Source organism: Tinamus guttatus, unplaced genomic scaffold (genome assembly GCF_059628265.1).
Source record: "Tinamus guttatus ecotype Peru unplaced genomic scaffold, ASM5962826v1 Tinamus_guttatus_pri_ptg000188l, whole genome shotgun sequence".
In the NCBI taxonomy this organism is placed as follows: domain Eukaryota; kingdom Metazoa; phylum Chordata; class Aves; order Tinamiformes; family Tinamidae; genus Tinamus; species Tinamus guttatus.
Window position 1 is genome coordinate 1,081,116 of NW_028288722.1, and position 21,044 is coordinate 1,102,159.

The following is a 21,044-nucleotide window of genomic DNA, read 5'->3' on the forward strand; positions in this document are numbered from 1 at the left end:
GGGGTGCTGCACATCACTAATGGGGCTCTTATAGGATTATTAATGCGCTGATGGACACTTGCCACTTAACGCGCTGTCTGGAGCCAGAACATGAGCTTGTTAAGCGGGCGCTGCCAAGACACGATTGGTGCCTATGTTTTTGCTGGCGGCGCGGCCGCAGTGGCAGCGGTGGCACCGGCACGGGGACTTGCCCAGCTGCTGGCACAAGGGAGGCAGCAATTTGGCTGCTCCGTTAAGCACTCACTGTTGGGCATTTGTGCCCATTAGGAAATTTTCCAGCTTCCCATCGTCTGCCAGAGCAGCGAGCGGGGCTGAAAGCAGGGAATAAAGGAAATATCTGTCTGTCCATCCACCTACATCCAGGGCTCCCTCGCTCAGACCCAGTGTGGTGATGACTCTGGTTCTCTGCTGCCCATGAGAAATTTTCTGCACACAAATCCTTTGGTATTCATGAACTCCCCGAATAACTTGCTTTTCCTTCCTGCTTCTCCTTGGCAAAACGTGCTGTTTCACTGGGGGGGAACATGCTGCTTCATGGAAAATTCCCAGCTGTCTCCCGCTGGCGAGGTGCCTGCGCCGGGTGCTGCAGCAGCCTGTGCCACCTGGAGCGCGGCTGCTTTGAGTCACCCCTGATTTACGCCAGGGACCTGGACGTGCAGCCTGGGATCCCTGTGGATTTGGAGCTGTGCTATCACAGCAGCCGTAACACAGCACCTTGTGCTCATCGTCCTGATGGGAAAACGCTGGGATTCGGCTCATCCAAAGGCGGCCTCCTTTCCCAAGGGGCACCGGAGGCTTTTTGCAGTGCCAGGCCCGGCGAGGCGGCCAGCTGGGCCAGCACAGGCACTTTTTGGGGTGTGCAGCAGCCCAGCCATGGGGCACAAGGCAGCTTGGTGACGCTTCTGCGGCTCGTCTCTCCATCAAAGGGGATGCGATCAGTGCCCTGGGCAAATCCCTTTTCGTTCCTGGAACAAACGGCAGCAGGACAACAGTTTCTCATGGCGAGATCCTTGTGACAGTGAGCAGGACCTTCCGCAAGGGAAATAAAACAGGTCACTGTGGCAGGAAGCCCCAGGCTGGTGCCGCCAGAGCTGGGTGTTGCCCAGGGCCCTGCCTGCCCCGCAGCCTTCCCTCCTCTCCTGGCTTTCCAAAGGGGCTGCCCTGCTCCTCTTGTCCCCAGGGCAAAGCAGGGTCGCCGCTCCCTGCACGCGGTGCCAGCTGAGGGTGCTGTTTTCATCTGTCCCCGATTGCTCCAAAACGCCCTCCTGGGACAACCTCTCTTGCCAGGATGGGTCCATCTTTGGCCTCCCAATTCTGCCCCATGGTGCCTGGATGTGACCGTCCTCCCAGACCATCCTTCCGCCGCGCTCTGCCCCGCACCTGCCTGAAGCACAGCGCCCCGAATTATTCCTAAATTATGGGGGAAAAAGAGGGGAAAGGGAAAGGAAAAAAAAAAGAAAAAAAAATCGGAACCAGCCAACAAACTGCCCCAAACGGGGTCGGTGGCCGCTAGATGGCACGCGGGGTCCGGCGGAGCCGCGCAGGCTGCGCGGGGAGCGGAGCGCGGCGGGGAGCGCGGAGAGGGGCGCGGAGCGCGGGGCAGAGCGCGGAGCGGGGAGCGAAGCGCGGGGCTGAGCGGGGCTGAGCGCGGAGCGCGGAGCGGGGCTGCGCGGGGCTGCGCGGGGCTGCGCGGGGCTGAGCGCGGAGCGGGGAGCGGGGCTGAGCGGGGCTGAGCGGGGCTGAGCGCGGAGCGGAGCGGAGCGCGGAGCGGGGAGCGGGGCTGAGCGGGGCTGAGCGCGGAGCGGAGCGCGGGCCTGCGCGGGGCTGAGCGCGGAGCGGGGCTGAGCGCGGAGCGCGGAGCGGGGCTGAGCGCGGAGCGGGGCTGAGCGCGGAGCGGGGCTGCGCAGGGCTGAGCGCGGGGCTGAGCGCGGGGCTGAGCGCGGGGCTGAGCGCGGAGCGGGGCTGCGCAGGGCTGAGCGCGGGGCTGAGCGCGGAGCGGGGCTGCGCAGGGCTGAGCGCGGGGCTGAGCGCGGAGCGGGGCGCGGGGCGGCGCTGGCGGCGCGGGGCGGAGCGCGGCGGCCGCCCGGGCACGGGCGGCGGCGGCGGCGGCGGGTGCTGCGGGCAGGGCCGGGCTGGGGGCTCCCGCCATGCGCCCCCGCGGAGCCCCGCGCGGCGCCCCGCGCTGAGCGCCCCCCCGCGCAGCCTGCGGGGCCGCCCCCGCCGCGCCGCCGGCCGAACGATGCTCACAGTGAACGCGGATGGGAAGATAATGGTCAGGAGATGCCTGGTCACCTTGAGACCCTTTAGGTAAAGTTGCGCCTTTATCTGCCCTCCTCCTCCCTCTCTCCGCGGTTGCTGGACGCGTTTCTGCAGCGGAGCCTTCCCGGGGGACTGGGGAGCGGGGAACCCCCGTGAGGATGTCAGGGATCCGGGCAAGTTTGGGCGCTGGGAGCTGCCGCTGCGGCGCCCGCTGCCCCTCGGCTTCTAATCCGCTCATTACGCAGGTATCCGCCGGGATCCGTTGCAGGTTGGTTGCTGCTGCTTCTTCTTAATAACCGTCCTCGCAGGTACTGTACTCGCTGGGGAAGAGGTTCCTCTGGTTTAAATCCACCGCTGCTGACGGACGGTGCTAAATCTGCCCCTGGATACCTGGCAGCAGAGCTAGGGTTGATATCCACTCTGCCACCCCCGGCTCCATACCCACCGATTGCTGCTTCCCCCCATTTTTACTCCCTCGCCTTCGCTTTCGCCGCTCCGGTCCTCGCTCTCACGCTTTGGTCACTCCCAGGCTTGAGAAGCATTGGAGACATCAGTGCTTGCTTTTTTTTTAATGGAGAGAGGGACCAAAAATCCACGAGAGGGGAAAGTGCTGGGGAGTGAAGCCACAGAGCAGTGAGGTGAGCTGAGCCGTTTCCAGTGGTCGTTGCTGCGTAACGGAACTGGAGGAACCTGCCCGCTGGCCCCTTAACTTAGCTGCAGGCTGAGGGCTGCAGAGGAGGAAAGGGCTGTGTCTGCCCTACTTGCTTGTGGTCGGGTTTGGAGATGGGGTCTGCCCTTGCTCCAAGCATTGTACAGCTCCGCACCGCTTTCCTTTGGAGACTCCTGCTCCCGGATCCTGCGGCAGGACCCTGGAGGGGACAGACTTAGCCAAGGTCATGCAGGCAAGCAGCGGTGGGTAGGAATGGTCCTGGGCTGTGTTCCGAGCAGGGTCTGCCCTGCTCCGTGTGGGGACATGGACGAGCAGGGAACGGCACCTCCCTGTCATTGAGGAAGAGCCTTTGGCTCCTACCAGCCACCGGTCGGGTAGAAAGGGGCAACGCTCTGAGGCTGCGAGTGTGCGACTGCAGTGGGAATGGCCAGGACATGTGCCCAGAGGGGCAGCACACGCTCTGCGCAGCTCGGACAGGGGCTGTTTTATTTTCCTAAGTGGATTTAGTTAGTCCCTAGCACCGGTGTTCCTGGCTCGAGCATCTGTCTTTTTCCATCCCCACATCCAGAGCAGGGAAAGCTTCAGCCAGGCTGTGACCTGGGGTTTGACTTGCAGGAGGAGCGAGCACGGGGAGGGAGTTGTGACGGAAGGAGACCCCAGGCTGGAGGGTCCCTGGTGCCTGTAGCAGAGCAAAGTCCCTGGAGGGTCCGGTTCTCACCCCCTGGGCTGGCTTCTGCTCTGAAACTAGAGCAAACCAGGCGGCGACTCAGTTTTTAACTGGTCAGGCTTTTCCTAAAAGGAGAAATTTCCCTCTGTGTCTTTCACAACCCCCTCGTCCAGTTGTCCTGCCATGTTCCCTCCGTGCTGGTGATGTGCTGAGCCGGAGGCCTCGTAGCATCTCGATCCCTTGTCACCTTGTACGAGCATGGCACGGGCTTGCGTGCGCTGCCTGAGTGCAGCCTGGTGGCCATCCGCACCGCTCCCCGAAAATCGGCATCCCGTGTCGGCCGGTGGCCATCAGTGGCGACCTGAACAAGACACTGCCGTGGCGGCAGGTCGGCTCTGTGTGGCTCCGCATCAGCCCGGGCTGTGATCCCCTGCTTGGTGAAACCTCTGGGCAGCGGTGCCGTCAGCGAGTGCCCAACGGGGAGCCTGACCCTGTGCGCCAAAACGTTTCACTGATCGCGCTCGCGGCACGTTCGGCAACGCGACGCGAATTCCGGAGCACAGGAGCTCCTGCGGCCAACGGGAAGCAGAGCGAGGAACCAGGAGCAAAGTGCCAGGGACGGCTCTGACTTCACCCTGCGTAGCATGAGGGGATCTAATCTGTGACAGTGCCAGGTGCAGGCGGGTGCAGTCACCGTGGGGCCAGCCCAGCTCTTGGTTTTGAGCAGGGGGGAGTTAAAGCAGGGAGTTTGGGAAAGTTTGCCGGCAGGAAACCCAGGGCTTCCCCTGTGTCTTTAGCCATGGGCAATAGCAGCAGCGGCTCCTCTTGCCCGGCTGCTGCTGCAGAGGAGGATTCCTGCAGCTGAGCATCCCTTCGGCAGCTGCAGCGCTGTGGCAGCGCAGGGCCCCGGCAGAGCAGGGTTTGCGAGAAAAGGAGGATTTTTTTTATTCACCCAGCTGCTGCTGTTAGAAATTGCCGTTCAACTTTTGGGCTGAAAGGGCTTGAATTGTGAAAACTTGTCTAGTGAGAGATCTTGTCTTTCTCCCCAGGCGTCTTAGTTGCCTCTCCCTGTACGGGCCAGGAGCCCGGCGCGCAGCTGCTTGGTGCTGCAGCACCATGGACAGCCGGCCGGAGGTCCCTGGGTCCCGTGCCGCATCCCGGGGTCCCTGCTGGGTCGTGTCCCATCCTGTGTGTCCCTCCTGGATGCACGTGGCTTTCGTTTATGCAGGCTAAAATGCTCCAGGACCGTGTCACGCTGGGGCATCGCTTCCAATTTGCAGTAAAGACACAGCAGAATTTGGCTTCCTCCTCTTATAGGCATGAAGCCAGAATGCAACATTGTGAAAATTTCAGTTTGGGGTAGATCTGTAGAGGGAATTGGTGCCAGAACTGTGCACAGCGAGAGCACCGTGATGATGAATTAAATGTGACGTGTGATGACAGCCAGAGCTGGCTTGCAAAGGAGATGCTACTTGGTCATTGAAGCTGTGTGAAGCAGTGAAGCTGTGCGAGTGAGAATTAATTCTGGGGGCAGAGGGCCCAGTGCATTTTATGGGCAGTTCTGAAGATCTAGGCCTCAGTCTGTTTTATCAGCTTCTCAGTTTTAGTTTTCTGCACAAGGAATTTGCACTTGGCTGAAGCTGGACCCAGGATTTTTATTCATCAGGAGCTCAGCACAAAGTAAAAGAGACAGGATCTTCAAATGGAGAGCAAGTCCCTGAAATCTTCTTACTCACTGGAGAATTTCTGTTGAACTGGATGTCATTTCTCCCTTAAGAAAATTAATTAGGGTTATATTCTAATGCCTCCTTTAAAAAAAAAAAAAGTCATTCTGAAATTCTGATTCTCCACCACTCTCTATAGTCCATTCAAAATCAAAGAGAATTTGTCTGCTAATGAGATGCTAGAGCATAGATCACGTTTGAAGCCTTTTTCCTTTCTTTCTTTCCTGTGTTCAACCATCACTCCTTACCAGATTATAATTATGAAGATTAAAATGCATAAACAAGGTCTTGCATAATCATAGCGATGTTATCAGTAGGAAGGATGGAAGTGAAGAAGAGGATCAAGGCTGATGATTTAAATGTCTGTTCCTCAGGTGATGCTTCATTGAAATGTGCCTTGGGGAAGGATTAGACAGGCAAGGTGGGGCCCTTGGTGGGTTTTACACTCGTGACCTGCCCCTGGAATGGTCCTTTGATCTAAGGGACTTACCCAGGTTTAAGCAGGAACTTGGTGTCTTGGCTGAGATCAATCTCACGCTTCTTAAGCTTGTGAGTTCTCCACAAAGCTGTTTTGGTCCTCTTCTAGGGAAACGCCAGAGTTTCCCCCTATCCTCCTTTTAGGGCAAATCCAGTCCCTCAAGGCTGAGCTGGGATCCAGAGATGCCCTTGTCACACTCCCAGTGCCAAGTCACCAAGGAGACCCTCTTCCAGACACCTCACTGCACTGCCTGGCCAGGAATGGTTGGGACTGAGGTCCCCACATCTTGGGAAACCACATTGCTTCACAGTGTCAGGGATGCTCTACCCTCTCTGTAAATGCTGCTCAGCTGTGGGCTCCTCCAAGGCCTGCTGGAAGAGGGGTAGAAGATATAGGTTGTCCCCCCACATGCTCAAGCAGAGCCTCAGCAGTGACTGAGCAGCTGCAAGGGAGGCCGTGGCTCAAGGACGCTCAAGACTTGCCTGTAGAAAGGCCCTCAAGGACACGAGCCAAGCGTGTGATGCTTTTCATAGCCTGCTTAAATTGTTTTCCATCCCTGAGGGGCTGCTCGTTCACAGATAAGAGGGACTTTATCTGCTTCACTCTCCAAGTGTCTACATGGGGCTTTTAGGCAGTTTTGCCAGCCCGCTTGGACATCCTCTCTTGTGCAGAGCAGCTCTCTGAGCAGTTCCCACTGTGGTTTGCAAGTGTTGGTACCAGCGTTTGGTTCCACCAGACACAAGCAGAGCCCTTCTCCACCATCCACCACTCTCCCTGCCCAAGGAGCTGGAGCGGGAATTTTATCCCCAGCCCCTTGGTGCAGGGAGTGACATTTTTCAGGGAAAATTGGGCAGAGATAGGAGAGCCACTGCCTCCCACCACATGTCACAAGCCTGAAGGAGGCAAAGACTTCAGCTCCTCTCCCAGGCTCCCCAAATTAACTCTAGTGAGCAGGATGTTGCTGTGCTCCTGGCTGAGGCTTGGGAGCTGCCCAGAGCCACTGGGAATGTGGCCAGGTGACCTTGATCTGCTGCGAGACTCAGCTGGGGAGAGTCTATAAAGGTGAGGCAGGCAGGAGCCAGAGGGTGCTGAAGGATGGGGTTGGGTGGGCTCCTTGGAGCAGGCACCTTGCTTGGGATTTGGCTGCATGTTGTGAGCGATGCGTGGGCACGGGCTCAGCAAGAGGAACATCGTTGCTGTTGCGGGGAGGTAGGTTGCATGCGACTGGTGCCATGTCTTGCAGGAGCAGCTGGGGGTGTCTCAGAGACACGTTGTGGGTGCTCCTCCCTGCAAAGTGAAGCCCTAGAGCTGCTTAATGCTGCACTTCATCTCTCCCAAATCTCTCCTGTATTTAACAGGCTGCTCCATTTGCCAGCCTGTGCCAGTGGTTGATAGTTGCAGTGCCTGTGTGCTGTGGGCTGAACTCATAACTGGCTCCTCGTCCTCTGCTCCTCGGGCTGTAGTCTAATGATTCTGCGTTGGGATGCTGCACTTCTTCCTGAAGTGGCCTCTGGAAAAGCTGTACCTGGACAGCTGTGCTGGGGTGCCACGTGTGGCTCCAGAGCCCCATGGATGTCACTGTTAACTTGTCAGTGAGGGCTGCTATTTCTTATTCCCTGCCATTTACTTTTCTTTAGTCCAGAGATGGCAAGAGGCAGGGATGCTAATGAGCATGTGCCCAGCAGCTCTGGGCTCCTGTGCGAGCACAGCCCTTGCTGCTTAAAACCAATACCTTTGTTTCACAAGGCTCTTTAGCAGTTGTTTTTTCTCCCTTTTCTCCTTGAAATTTGGCTAGCCAAAACCCGCATTGCTCGTGCAGCTCTAGGAGCCCTTGCCCACAGTGTACAGAAACCACGCTGGGTTTTGCTTGCACACATGTTGGAGAATGCTGCACCTTGCGGAGACTTGGATGTGGAAGCAGCTCCTTTCAGAGGCTGTGGAAAACAGCCAGAAATGCTGCCTGGCTCTTGGCTCTCCCAGCATGCTGCAAACAGCAACCAAATCCTCCCTTGAAAGCATCGGGGGCCTTTGGCTCCCCGTTGATGGGAGCTGCATGCTGAGCAGCCCTGAGCTGGCCTGTGCAGGAGTCCCAGGCTCTGGGTGCCATCGAAAGGGTTAGCTGAAAAAAATCCTCTTTAAAAGAGGGATTGTTGGGGAACGGGCTTGGGAAGCTCCATTCCAGCACCTTGTCATGCCCTGGATGCCATGAATATCTGGGTGGGAGACTCAGGAGGCTGGGAGACCTTTGCCTTGTGCTTCCCTGTGTGTGATAACCCACAACTTGCTCACCAGCTCCTGTGTTCAAGGTTCTCACCCCTCCAAAATGCTGCTCTGAGCAGACCCAGCCAGAGAAACTCTAGCAGCTCTTGCACCCGTTGGAGGGGTCCCGGGAGCTCTGCTTGGTGCGTGCAGAGGTGCTGCCTGCTTTCCTGGGGGAGCAGTTTCCTCCCCTCTGGATAAAGCAAGCAAAAAGGGGATATGTCCGAGCTGTGGGTCAGTTGTCACCGGCTGTGGATGGAGCAGGCCAGGTGCCGGGTACCACGGGCTTAGTTGCAGGAGGAACAAAAGAGCTTTTTTTTCCTTCTGAAAGGAAGGTCTCCTTTCCTTTCAGTTCCTGCCTAGAGGAAAATGGGAATTGTTTATTGCAATGCCTGCGGTGATCCGCAGAGGGTATTGGAGTTATTGGGTTGGATGGAGCAATGTGTTGTGCAGTGAGGTTTGCTGTGTCCCAGGCTTCCCACTCAAGGCATGGGTCTCTGATGCCCTGATGAGGTTGCAGGGATTTCCGAATGTGCTGGTGCACTATGGGCAGGTGGCAAGCTGATGGAGCAGAGGTTTTTTTTGCCTCTTTTACCATGTGGTTTGGGAGTAAGGAGGTTAGAAGCCCTCTTGTCCATGCAAATTTGTCTGAGTGAGGGACTGGATTTGCAGGGTGCTATGTGGGAGCCCACAGCAGCCCCGAGGGGGCCTGGCTGAGACCTTGCTGGGCTGCAGGCAGAGTGGGCTCTTGCTGTGGGGTTAGGGCTAGGGATGCCAGCCTGTGCCCTAGGGCAAAACTCAGCTGCCCTGTGCCCATGTTAGGGCTGAAGCACCTGCTCAGGGCAGGCAGTGATGGGTGGGAGGAAGGTCTGAGCTGGGGGCAGCAGAAACGTGTGCGGAGGTTACCCCAGGGTGGGCCTGGAGAGACACAGGGACATTTGTGGGAGTTGGTTCATTGCTCCTCACCCCTCTGCTTTTCTCCTGCAGGATATTTGTGCTGGGCATTGGATTTTTCACCCTGTGCTTCTTAATGACGTCGCTGGGAGGGCAGTTCTCAGCCAAGCGCCTGGGCGACTCGCCCTTCACCATCCGCACTGAAGGTAGGAGCCCGTGTGGGGCTGCTCAGCGTCCATCTGTCCCTCGTTACCGTGTCTGGGGCTCAGCCGTGCTCCAGGGATGAGGGAGGACACTGCTTGTGTGCTTGTTCTTCCCAGAACCGTCTGCCCTGATGATTGCAGATGTGTCAGGAGGGCCAAGGCCCTGCTGGCCTTTCCTGATGTGCTTGGGGGCAGTTTTGCAGCTGTGGGGCTGGGCAGTGGCTGTGTTGGCATCCCAGCATGTGCAGGCAGCACTGTGGCACGTGTTGCACATTGAAGCAGACCCTGTCCTGCAGCAAAAAACACCGGTGCGGGGAGCTGGCGGCTGCAGTGCCAGGCAGGGGCCTGCATCTGGTGCCATGTTCTGAGGACCTGGTGCCTTGGAGCTTTGTGTTCTTAAAAAGCCTCGGTCTGCAGGGGCTAGAGGTTTTTCTGTGTTGCTGGGAAAATGTTTTCTGGAGGCTCTGAAGTGTTTTAGAAAATATTCCAATGTTAACGATGTGTGTTTGCTGTTAATTTTTACAGCAAAGGAAGATTATTTATGGTAAATCTTTTACAGCAGAGTTCTTAGTCTGTCCCAGGAGAGCTCAGCTCTATAAGGAAGCTTGTGGTGTGAGAAAGGGGCAAATACAGAGCTAGAAGAAAGGCAGAGGGAGACTACTTAGTTGTAGGACCAGTTAGAGCTGAGAGATGGGACAAATAGTGGTGCAAACAGCGGGCAAAGGTGTTGGGAAACTCGCACAAGACCCTGGTTCCTCCTCAAAGGGAAATCCAAAGCCATAGTGAAACTAAGGCAGAATGTTATTCAGTCTCTATCCTCTTCACGGGTACCTTAAAGTAGCTCTTTGCATCCTTACACTGGTCTGGAAGCTGAGCTGCATCCTGACATGCAAGACCATTTCTTTCCGGCCTGTCTCTTGTTTAGCAGATGCAGTGTGAGCACAGTAAGGACTCAGCAGTGAGCAAAAAAAAAAACTCCTTATCAGCTCTCTCACCTCTGACTCATCCACGTTTATTGTTTTAGGTGTCTAAGCCAATTTATACGTTTTGATTTACTTTCTTGCAATTGAGCTCCAACTTGTGGATCAACTTGTCTTTGACTGCTGCAGCAGATGTCTCTTAAAGAGATGCCTCCCTTACAAGTAGGGAGGGATGGATGCTTGCTGCTTCATTCCTAGACTGAGAGGCTTGGATGTTAATACTGGTGATTACTGATCATGTGCTATTGAAAGAAAAAATAGTAAAGGGGGAGGAGAACCACAGGGCTTTGACTCAGGTCTCCTAATTTTCAAACTTTTGCCTTCTTAGATCTGTAACTCTGGCCAAGGTGAGTGCTGTTTGATTAGAAAGTTCACAAAAAATGCTATAAAATCTATTTTCTTCATTGAATGGGATTTGCAAGAACAAGCTCTTGCTTCCAGATGAGCTTGTGTAGACTTGGCTGTTATCTGTTTCTTGCTTGGAAAGTTCTGGTTCATTTGTTTAATTCAGTTTTGGAAAGTGGAGGATTTTCTCACCTTTTCCTTTAAGGAAGGATACTTTTTTGGCTGTATTCGTTGTATCCAGGGATGTATCCCACTTGTGCGGGGTTCAGGCTGCAGCGATTCAACTTCTCCTGCGATAGCAGGGCTTAGGGTCTGACTTTCTGCAGGGTCGTCAAGCCACCTCAGTGTGGCTGGAATGTATGTGATCATGTATGGCCAGATCCACCAAAGGCAAAGTGAGAGCAAGATTCCAGGACATGTATAAGCCTTGGGTTGGATGGGAGCTGGGAGAATTGGTGGAACCCACTGCAGACCCCTTCTGGTCCTCTTTGAAAGGTGGTGGCAGTTGGAGGTCCCCAAGGGTAGAAGCAGCAAATATCACTTGTGTCCTCCAGAGAAGCTAGATGGGAAGCTCCACGGAGGCTTGTGCTGGCTGCCTTCCTCGGTGCTCTGGGACAGCCATGACCCTGTGCTTGGGCGGGCTGGTGGGAACTCCCTTCTGGGTCTTCCAGAGTGTCCCTGGATGAGGCCCTGAGCAACCCAGTCTGACCTCCCGACCAGCTCTGTTTTGTGCAGGAGGGGCTCTGGGGGCCCCTCTTGGCCAAAGTTACACTGAGCTGGAGTAGAGGCACACTAAACGTTTAATTCAATGAGAGTTGAGGGGAACAGATACGGATATGCTTTTTATTACAAAGCTGCAAAGTCTCGGTAGGTCTGTTTGAATAATAAACTGGTATTTAATTAACATGCATTATGGATCCCAAGGAAACCAAGGAAATATTGCTGGCTGTTATAGTCGCTGTTAAGTGTGCAGCGCTGCTCTGAGGAGCAGGTTAATTTGACTGGTCTGATGAGCTGCTGATGTGAGTGATGGTGGCAATCGCGTTCAGACACTTCCCAATCCTGTTTGGAGGATTATTTGGATGTACATGCTGAAGTTTCCTGGGTGTCTCCTGAGTGTTTAAGCCTGATGGGCTTAAATATCTCTCTGGATGGGGTGCATGTCCCAGGGTGCGTGGTGAGACCCTCAGGAGCGCAGTGGGTGTCCTGCCTGCAGAAGGAGGCTGAGCAGTCCTGATCCTGCTCTTCTCTGCATGTGCTGGCTGCAGCACTGGGTCTAGCTGGCCCTGCTGAGCATTATTAATTAATTTAATCCTTCTGTGTTGCAAGCTGGCAGCAAACGTAGAGTCCATGTGTGCTGCTCTACTACCAGGACTGGTGTTTCTACACGGACATGCCCATGCCTAGCAAGGACCTGCTCCTGTGGTCCTTCCTTGTGGTGAGCTTGGTTCTAGGGCTGTGTGCTCTGGTTCCAGCCCTGCAGATGTGTTTCCCCATGGGCTGCTGCGTTGAGCTGCACATGTGAAACTTGATCTCTACTCAAGTGCTCGCAGGATTCAGATGGTTGCAAAGCATTGCAGGATGAAGTTCAATACCCAACCATTTATAAGTAACTTCTGTCAGAGAAATCCTGTTGAGCTGTGGTTAAGTGGAAAGACCATTGAGCCAGTGCCTGTTTAAAATCCGGTGTGTGCTGCACTGGCCGAGGGGCTCAGCCTGTGGGATTTGCTCCTATTTCTCCCTGGGTGTCCAGCTCAACGAGGCATTAAGCCTTGGGAGTACTACTATGAGCTGGGTTTGCTCATGTTGTCACCCGAGCTCCGTTCTTGACACAAATTTACCCAAAACCTCCTCTGGAAGGAGGAGGCGAGTGCTCAGGGTGGTGGAGGAGAGCATATGATGAAAATCCCATAGACTTGCTGTGGGCCTTTTTGTCTTCCAGGCTGTGCGAGCAGCCAATTGAAGTCAAAATGAAGATAGATGCAAGGCAAAAGCATGAAAAGGAGAAAGGGATAATGCCACAGTTAATTCGACTTTTAATTTTATTTTCATACATGAATTCTCTTCTAGGAGACTGTCTCTAGAAAAAGTTTCTCGGTGCGTACCAGAAATCATTCTTCAGATGGATTCTCTGCCTGATGATTTGATGCTGCAGAGGCTTTGCATCTTAACCATAAATCAAAAACCTTCTGAAATGCAAGTTATTTATCCTAATCTGCTGCTGTCACATAAACACAGACAAAGGTTCCCTTGTTTTGAAATGGCCACCGAGAGAATTTGTTCTGCGAACAAAGATCCAGATTAAAGAAGGAAAATAGACAAGTCTATAAATCTTGAATGTAGGAGATACTCTGGGAACAGCTCTAGACTCAAGAGTTTTGTTTTGTTTTCCTGCTACCATACAGTTGTCTTGAGGCAGGGTTCTGACCTTAAAAATAAACCAAGATCTTTAATGGGCAAGAGTTTAATGGTGAGAGCTTGTGATGGCAGAAATGGCCAACAGTCCTGTTGCCCTTGGTGGTGGTGGCAGCTGTTTGTGCTCCGGGCCCCAATCTGGTTTTCCACGGTGCTATACAACCAACTGGTGGAACTTGCTTGCTGCAGGGGATTAGTGATGAAAAATAGGTTATTAAGTGTTAAAACCTGATTAGATATGGGCTGGAATATTGCCTGCAACTGCTGTAGCTAGTTTAAAAATTGAAAGACTTCTGATCCTGCTGTTGTTGATTCCCATACATCAGTATAAGGTGCTAAAGACTCAGGGAACATGGGAAAATCTTGATTTTCCCCAAATGGCCAGAGCTGACTGCTGCCCTTGCTGTAGCTGCTGCTTATATGGAGGTAGCTTGAGAGATTGGTTCAAGTTCAACTGACCTTGGTAGTACTTACATGCAAGTACTTCAAGTGCTTCCTATACTTGTTAGTGTTCTTGTGTGTGCTAGAAAAGCAGTTTTCCTGCTGATAGCCATGAATCTGGAAACCTTTGAGAGGTCTCTGGGCTGTCTGATGAGGCCCGGAGTTGTGTGTTTGCTGATTCTGTACCCGTAACTGTATTCAATCCATTTTCAAGTGCTTCCTGTCTGGTTGATGCTCAGCTTGAGAGACTTGACACCTGCCTCTTTCCCCTGAAATGAGCTCTCGGCAGCATCTCCAGATGGCTTCCTGTTGGTGACCACAAATGGACCACTTGTGTTTCCTCAACTGCTATGGGGATGGGGGATGCAGGAAAGACAAAGAGCAGAGAGGGGCCAGAGAGCGTGCTGGAAAATGCATGTGAACGGCTTTTACAAGAACATGCTTTGAGCCTCCAAGATCCAGGAGGCTGGAGCAGTGCTCCCCTGGGGACTCTTCCCTTGGTCTCTGGGGCAGCAGAAGCTGGACAAGGAGCATGTGCGGTCAGCTGCAGGCAATGGCTCAGTCTTGCTAGGAAAACTGAGTCAAGAGCTGAAGTGAAGCTCTGTTGAATGCTTGTATGATGGAAAGTGCTTTCCATCAGAGCTTGAGGTACTGTCAGAGCTTGCTGGTGTAGTGCCTTTGGGGCCATATGAACTACTTGACATCTCTGTGGTATCGGGGAAGTATTTTTCTTCTGCAGTTGACTGCTGAAGGGGAAGACTTTTCTTTCTGCCCTTTTTGTCTCCCAAGAACCTTCCCCAGGTCTTACTGTAACCCACAGGAGCTTAAGCCAGGTTTTATGAAGGGCAAGTGCAGGGCAAGGCTGTGTGCAGTACAGGTGGCCAGAAAACAATTCTTTTATTTTCTATAAAAACCTCTGAGATGTTGGCTTTTGTTCTGTGTAGGAAGGAAGTCAGTTCTGAAAAGCTTGTGGAGTAGCCCCTCTTGCTAGGCTGAAGCATGAGGTATCCTGCCTCTAAGTCATAGCAATGTCACTTTTCTGGGGTTTTCAAAGGCTCTGGTTTGTTAAGTTGGGATATGAGGCTTGAGAGAGGGTTAAGCAGATGACAGCAAAGGCAGTTTGTGCTGGAAATGCTACTTAATGCTACTTGGCAAGAAGCTCACCCTACTCTCGGTGCCTCTCCTGTTTTCCCTCTGCTTCCCCTGCAGTTGTTACTTGCTCCAGTTCCTAGAGCCTCACCTGCTTAAAGCAATTTCCTCCATCGATGAGCACATGAGTGGAGGGAGGGATTGTTCAGGGTTGTGCAGAACAGCTGAATACTTTGGAGCTTGTGGTTTCTATTTCTCTCAAGAGAAAGGGATGTTAGTGGAGGAGGACGAGAGGTGGAGGATAGGGAATTGCCCTAAGCAACCTTCAACATTATCTTCCATAGCACATCTTCACCATTCCAGGGTCTTGGTACCATGAAATGGTGGAATCTAGCATTAGTTCAGTCCTTTGAATGGCTCCCTGAGGAGTAGAGCAAAGAGGCCAACTGCAAATGCGTGAACCTACGTGGTCTACCAAGAGGGTCCTTTTGCTCTTGCTCACATCTCTACTGGTTTTCCTTCTGCTACAGCAGTGTCCTGGCTGGAGCATGTCCTGGATTAGTGTGGTAGGATCCCAGCTTCATTTCTTGTCACAGAAGATGCAGAAAGGTCAAGCTCAAAATCACTGTTAGGAGTAAACTTGTGTAAGTGTCGCTGTAGCTTGTGCTCAGGGGGAAGCCCGTGCTCCCTGGCTGGGTGGGTAGTGCAGCTAGAGCCATCCTGAGCTAGGGATAGTTGTCCTTTGCTGCATGCAAGGCCAGTTTGGTGTTAGTCATGGAACTGGTGATGAAGCTAATAGATGTCTTTGAGTAACTGGGGCAGATTGGGGCAAGGTGTCTCCTTGGGCAGCTCCTGGCTGAGGGACCTGTCTCACAGGACCCAGTGCAGCTTTGGGAAGCAGAAGTCAAACCTGTGCCCATCAGCAGGCAAGTGTCCCGCTGGTGCAAAGGCAGGGCCCATTCTGCCGTGCTGCTCCTTCTCCGTCTGCCTGAGCTAAAATGTTCTCCGGGGCCTCTTTGCTGTTTGATGCTGTTCGCAGAGTAACTGCGAATAACCATCTGCAACAGCGCGTTGGCACCTCGTCAGGAGCTGTTTGCACCGAGCTCGTGGACCTCGGATCGTGCGGGGCCGCGTGGCGTGCGGAGGAGCAGCGGGAGCTGAGAGCTGGGGCCGTGCTCGCATGATCCCAGTTCAGGACGTGCCTCTTGCAAAGGGCTGGGGATGCGCAAACGGCCACTTTGCAGGGTGAAAGTGGCAAAGCAGTGAAAGTGACAGGTAAGACTTGCCCTCTTGCCTGGAAAAGTGCCTATTTGACACAGTCACTGTTTGGAGCCAGAGATCTCTTTTCTCTCTCTCTCTCTCTTTTTTTTTTTTTTTTTGAGAATGATTAATTTAATTGATTTCTTTCCCTTCCACCTTTTTCTGTAGCTCTTAAAGTCATATAGTGTTTCCATCAGCTTGCGATGAGCAAATGGCCCACTGTGGCTGAGGAGGATGTTAGCGGCTCTTTATACTTTTATTACCCCTCTTGCTCCTGAATCAAAATTCCTCCAGAGCAGGGAGCAGGCAAGTACTCCGGGAAGCAGAACTAGCGCGCCGGGAACCATAGCACTGCCATAAAAGCTGTTTTCTCCCACTGATTTATTTGTTGCTCTGCCTAAACGAGGGGCTTGGGCTCAGTGTGCCTTGGGCAGAGCTGGGTGAGGTTCTTGCCCGGGCTCAGCCTGTGCCTCTGTGCTGCACATCACTCTCTGCCACTGTCCCCATGGAGGCAAATCCTTTTGGAGGAGGGGAGGATTTAGTTCCCCCTGCAAACAGGGTGGCAAAATGCCTGGGAGGCTTTGGCCAATAGTTTTGGCTGAAACAGAAATGGTAATCGCTTGGAAGTGCTAAATTAGTGAGTTCTGCTCTTTATGAAACATAATATTTTGGGCTGCTTGTAAACAAGACTGGGAGCTTGGGTGCTACATGAGCAGCAGGAGGAGGAGGAATGGTGCTTTGTGGTCTCCTCCGGGGCAGGTGAACTCCTGGAGATGGGGTGTCTGAAACTAGGGGCTGGCTCTGGGGCTGCGGTGACTTTTTCCTCCACTGCTTAAGCTTGAGCCCTGTAGTCCTTTCTGGTCCTCAAAGCAGCTGATGCTCCATGGGGTTTACACCAAAATGTGTCCCTGGAGATGTGAGCACGATGGGTGGTTTGTGTGTGTATTTTTTTTAATTTTTATTTTTTTCTCCCCTCCCCTGTACCCCCCCTTTCTCCACTGGGAAACACCAAGTGGCAGAAATGCAGTTTTAATGCAATTTTTAAATGGCTTTATTTGAGCTGCTATAAGGGAAACAGTTTTGCAGAGCTCTGGCTCCTAGCAGGTCTCCATGTCTTTCACAGGGTGGTCTCCACATCCTCAGTGTTGGGGAGCGGCTGCCCTCAAGCCACCCCTGCCCTGGAGCTTGGGTGTTTTAGGGGGGGATCTTAAATCTGTGTTAATCTCTCTTCAAAAGAGCCTCCCCTGCAGCGTGAAGTGTTTGGAGGCTGCAGAGTAACTTAATGCAATTTAAAATAGCACTGACTGACAATAGAGGAGCAACTAAAAATACCCTGCTAGGATGTTGTTTTTAAGTGACAGGGAGGAGAGGGGGGAAAAAGGGAGTAAAAAATAGATCCCAGCACCATAGCCCTGAAGTGCAGCCCCTGCGGGGTTGGGATTTTCTCCTCCTCCCCACCTCACCTCATGGGGCTCTGGGGAGTGGATAAGTGGCTTCTATTCCCTCTCCCCAAATGCAGAGCGGTGGCTCTGGACTGGCGTGGCCATCCTGGTCCCCACAGCATTGGTGTCCCCTTGCCAGATCTCCTGGAGCAGGGGTTACCCTCCGTGGTCTCCTGGGCAGCAACACAATATTCCCACCTATAAATATAAATGTCTGTTTGCATTGCTCAGCTTCCTGCCTCCTCTTATTTATATGGAAATAGAGAGCGGACACATTTAGTGGGGAGACAGAGAGCTGCTGTCTAACACTGCTGAGCTCCCGTTCAGCTGCTGTGGGGACACTGGGGAGGACCGAGGGGTCCCCCGGTTGGGTATGGAGCCACCGTCCACCCAGCTGGCCCTTGAGCTGCTTGGAGTGGACAGCGAGGACCCTTTGTGGCGATGGGGACGTTGCTGTCCCAGCCCTGGGCTTGCTTGTTGCCGCTTGTACGGGCTTTCTGGACTGTGATTTTGATGGATTATGTGTCAGGATTAGCCTTTGGCTAGTTGCCTCTTCGGTCGCTTAATCCACTCAGATCAAAATCGATAGGGAAAGTAAATAGAGGTGCACGAGGGAAAGGGAGCCAGGGCGCTTGGTGCCAGTCCTTGCGTGGCTGCAACCAGCCCATTTACCCCAAGCTGCTTCTCAGAGCCGTGGCCCTTTTGTGGGTTTGGGTGGCTCGGGGCCGTCCTTTAAAGGAGGGAGAGAAAGCAGAGCCAGCGATGCTTTATATGGGAATTAATTCCATTGGTGTTTGCAACGGGCATAAGAAATATTTCGGCATCTTCGAGATTTCTGTGTTGTGCTGGAGTGTTTGGCTGCTGCCAAAGCAACTTGCATGAGGCGACGTTGCCTGCACCGCTGCTTTTTTGGCTGTTTTGGGTTGTGCCCTGTGCTCCCTCTCAGCCTAAGGTGCCACAAAACTCACCGGCGTGTCCTTCCCGTCTCCCGTTTCCAGAGGTTTTGGTGTCAAATCAACGCACGATGTGGGACGTTTGCCCAGAAATGTAGCCTCTCAAACCAGGCATCGTAAAGACAAGTGTATCGTTAGTGAATTCCCTAGGGTTTTCACCCATCCAAATTTGACCGGATCAGCTGTCGACTGTTCCCCTGCTTCTGTAGAGAAACTATTTCTTCTTCCAACAGACATCACCCTTAGGGGATGTGTGGTTTTTTTCCTGATTTCATCCAATTACTTAGCTGCATGCCCGTCTGAAGCTCCATAAATAATTCCCCTCCCTGTGCCGTGTTTACCAGTGTGTCTCAGGAAATGCAGCGCGGGGTGATTGATTGCAATCATTATTTCATCGTGCTGCTATGAAAACCTCTGTCAGGTTCAGTGATTGCCTTGAAAGAGCGCCTGCCACTCCGCAGAACTGTCAGAAACCTGTCATACTTTAGCAAACTCCAATTAATCAGCTGCACAGTTTTACTTGTGTCGTCTTTCCCATCATTGCTGATTATCAAGGGTAATTAGACTATTTCTCCTATGTAAATTAGCAGTTCTCGCTGCTTTTTTTTAAGGAAATAGTGACTTACATGACTCTTATACTAAGTTTTCAAGCTCCTGCATCAGGTTTTGGTTGATCCTGTCTGTTTTCAGTGCTGCTTTCCATGCTATTGAGGATCGCTTGAGAGGAAGAGGAGGCAAAGTGTCTCGTCAACGATGGGGCTGGTCGTGGTGGCGAATGTTGCAGGGTGCTGCTGAACACCACAGTCCAGCATCGAAAAGTGATGAGATTTTTCTCTTTTTCCTATTTTCTTTTTTCCTCCTTTTCTTGTGACTTACCTTAGTGGTTGCTGGCTCCCGCCTGCCTGTCAGGCTGCTGAGCAGCAGTTCACCGAGTACCTGGGACTCCGCTTCAGGTTTACAAATTAATCCCGGCTCTTGCATTTCTTGCATTTTTTTTTTTTTTTTTAAGCATTGCTTCAGCACTTTTCCCTCCCTGCTCCTGGTTTTAATGAGGCACGCTTTCCAAGAGATGTAATAATCACTGCCAAAAATGTCAAATCGCTCTTGTTATCCTCCGTGAGCCTCTGCAACAGCAACAACAACAGGAGAGGATAAAAAAACAACCTCTCCAGCGGCAAGAAAACTAGGTGTTGATGAGGCTTCAAAATTCATCTTTAAGGGCTTTGGTGGAGGGACAGGGTGAGGATGAGGGGGAGATGTGTCCTCTGGCAGCCCTGCTTTCGGGGAGGGGAAGTCCCAGAATCCCAGAATGGTTGAGGTTGGAAGGAACCTCTAGAGATCATCTAGTCCAGCCCCTGTGCTCAAGTCTTCTTGCCAAGGTGATCAGTGTGACCACAGCACATGAGGTGACGGTTGTTGGATACTGAACGCTTGGACATGACATTGACCATCCCTAAGCTCTGGCACTCTTGGAGGTGCCAGCAGGGAGCTCTGGAGTGAAAGCCTACACATTAATACCCCTGTGGATTTTCTGTCTTCAGCCCATCTCCCAGCTACTTCATATTTTTTTCTGTTTTGTCTTTCCTGGGCTTGCTCAGATGGATTTGGGGAGGTTCCTGGCCAAATTCAGCTCCAGCTCCTGACTTTCCACTCTTTTTCCTCCAGAGCATCAACTAAGGGCAAACTCAGTGTATTTTGTCCATTTAAGCTATTATGAACATAAAATGAGCCACACTGCAATGAAATGGGCACTTCAGCCTGCCTGTCCCTAGACAAAAGGTGCCCCCAGGAGCGTGATGTCCCAGCATGGGCACTTGGTGACTTCACTCCTCTGAGCTTTGACTTGAGCGGGTTAATGCTCTGCATGTCCTTGGGAAGCAATGGGCTAAATGGTGATGGGAAGCAGGAGCACTTCTCAGCTGTGGGATTTTCTTGATTTTACTGTGGGGTAGTGTTGGTGTTTTGAGAACTGAGCTATTCCTAGAGCTGGGGCACGTACCCTGCGGGCTGCTGTGGGCAGAGGAGGAATTCTGCTCTGCAACAGGAAGATCCCGCGCCGCTGGGAGGATGTGCTGGGGCAGGACCACATATTTGTGCCGTTTCTCATGCTTTTCCTTAAGCATCCCCTAAAGACTGCTGGCTGCAAAGACAGGATGCTGGACTAGGTGGCTCTTTGTATAAAAATAAATAATAATAGGAAGGTGCTTAATGAAAAGTTGTTTGCTTAGTGTTGAAGAATAAAGGTTGGCTTCCCCCTAAGCTCTTGGGTCAAGCAGGCTGGATTGGGGAATGTATTGAGGTTTTATGCCTGGAGAAGCAGATTTGGCTTTGAGGCTGAAGCTGGGATGGCTGCTGTTTAGCAGGGAGACTGTAGCAAGGATCAGGGTGCTGGGCTTTGGTTGAAGCCTCGGAGGGGGATTTGTCAATGTTCCCTCACCCGTGACTGTCTCACTCGCTCTTTGCTGCAGTGATGGGTGCGCTGGAGTCCCGTGGGGTGCTGCGGAAAATGAGCGACATGCTGGAGCTGCTGATGAAGAGGATGGACATCCTGGCCAGGCTGGAGAACAGCAGTGACTTGCACAAAGGGGACGACGGGCACTTCCCTCTGGACAGGTCAGTGGGACGCCCGGGTTCCCTGGGCCTGGCAGAGCGTGTCCATCACCAAGCTCTGCTGTGACTGCCAGTTGTGCAGTGGGGAAGAGCATCTTTATCAGTGGTAAAGCCAGAGGTGGGAGTTGCTGGGGTTTTGCTCCCTCCTGTGTCATTACATCCCTATGACATGGAGGAATTGTATGGATATTTGTGTCTGTGCTTGGACCCATTCCTGCTGAACACTGCTGCGGATTCCTTCGGGGCTAAGCCATGGTTAAGTTGGCCATGAATAACTGCATGGTGGCTTTGAAGGAGAGCTAGCAGAGCGTGTGCATGTATGATAGCTCAAAGAAAAGAAAATAAATCTTTGCCC

The 21,044-nt window shown here is 52.9% G+C and overlaps 1 protein-coding gene across 2 annotated transcripts in view; it reads left to right on the forward strand.

Annotated features, from left to right (window-relative positions):
• Positions 1–2,170: 2,170 nt before the first annotated feature.
• MGAT5B (alpha-1,6-mannosylglycoprotein 6-beta-N-acetylglucosaminyltransferase B) overlaps positions 2,171–21,044 on the forward strand; it is a 49,206-nt gene continuing 30,332 nt past the window's right edge. For both annotated transcript variants that reach the window (XM_088523441.1, XM_088523442.1), the window contains exons 1-3: positions 2,171–2,307; positions 9,045–9,157; positions 20,548–20,692. In XM_088523441.1, the coding sequence (XP_088379567.1) occupies positions 2,240–2,307; positions 9,045–9,157; positions 20,548–20,692 (326 nt within the window). In that variant the 5' untranslated portion in view covers positions 2,171–2,239. The remainder of the gene's footprint in view (positions 2,308–9,044; positions 9,158–20,547; positions 20,693–21,044) is intronic.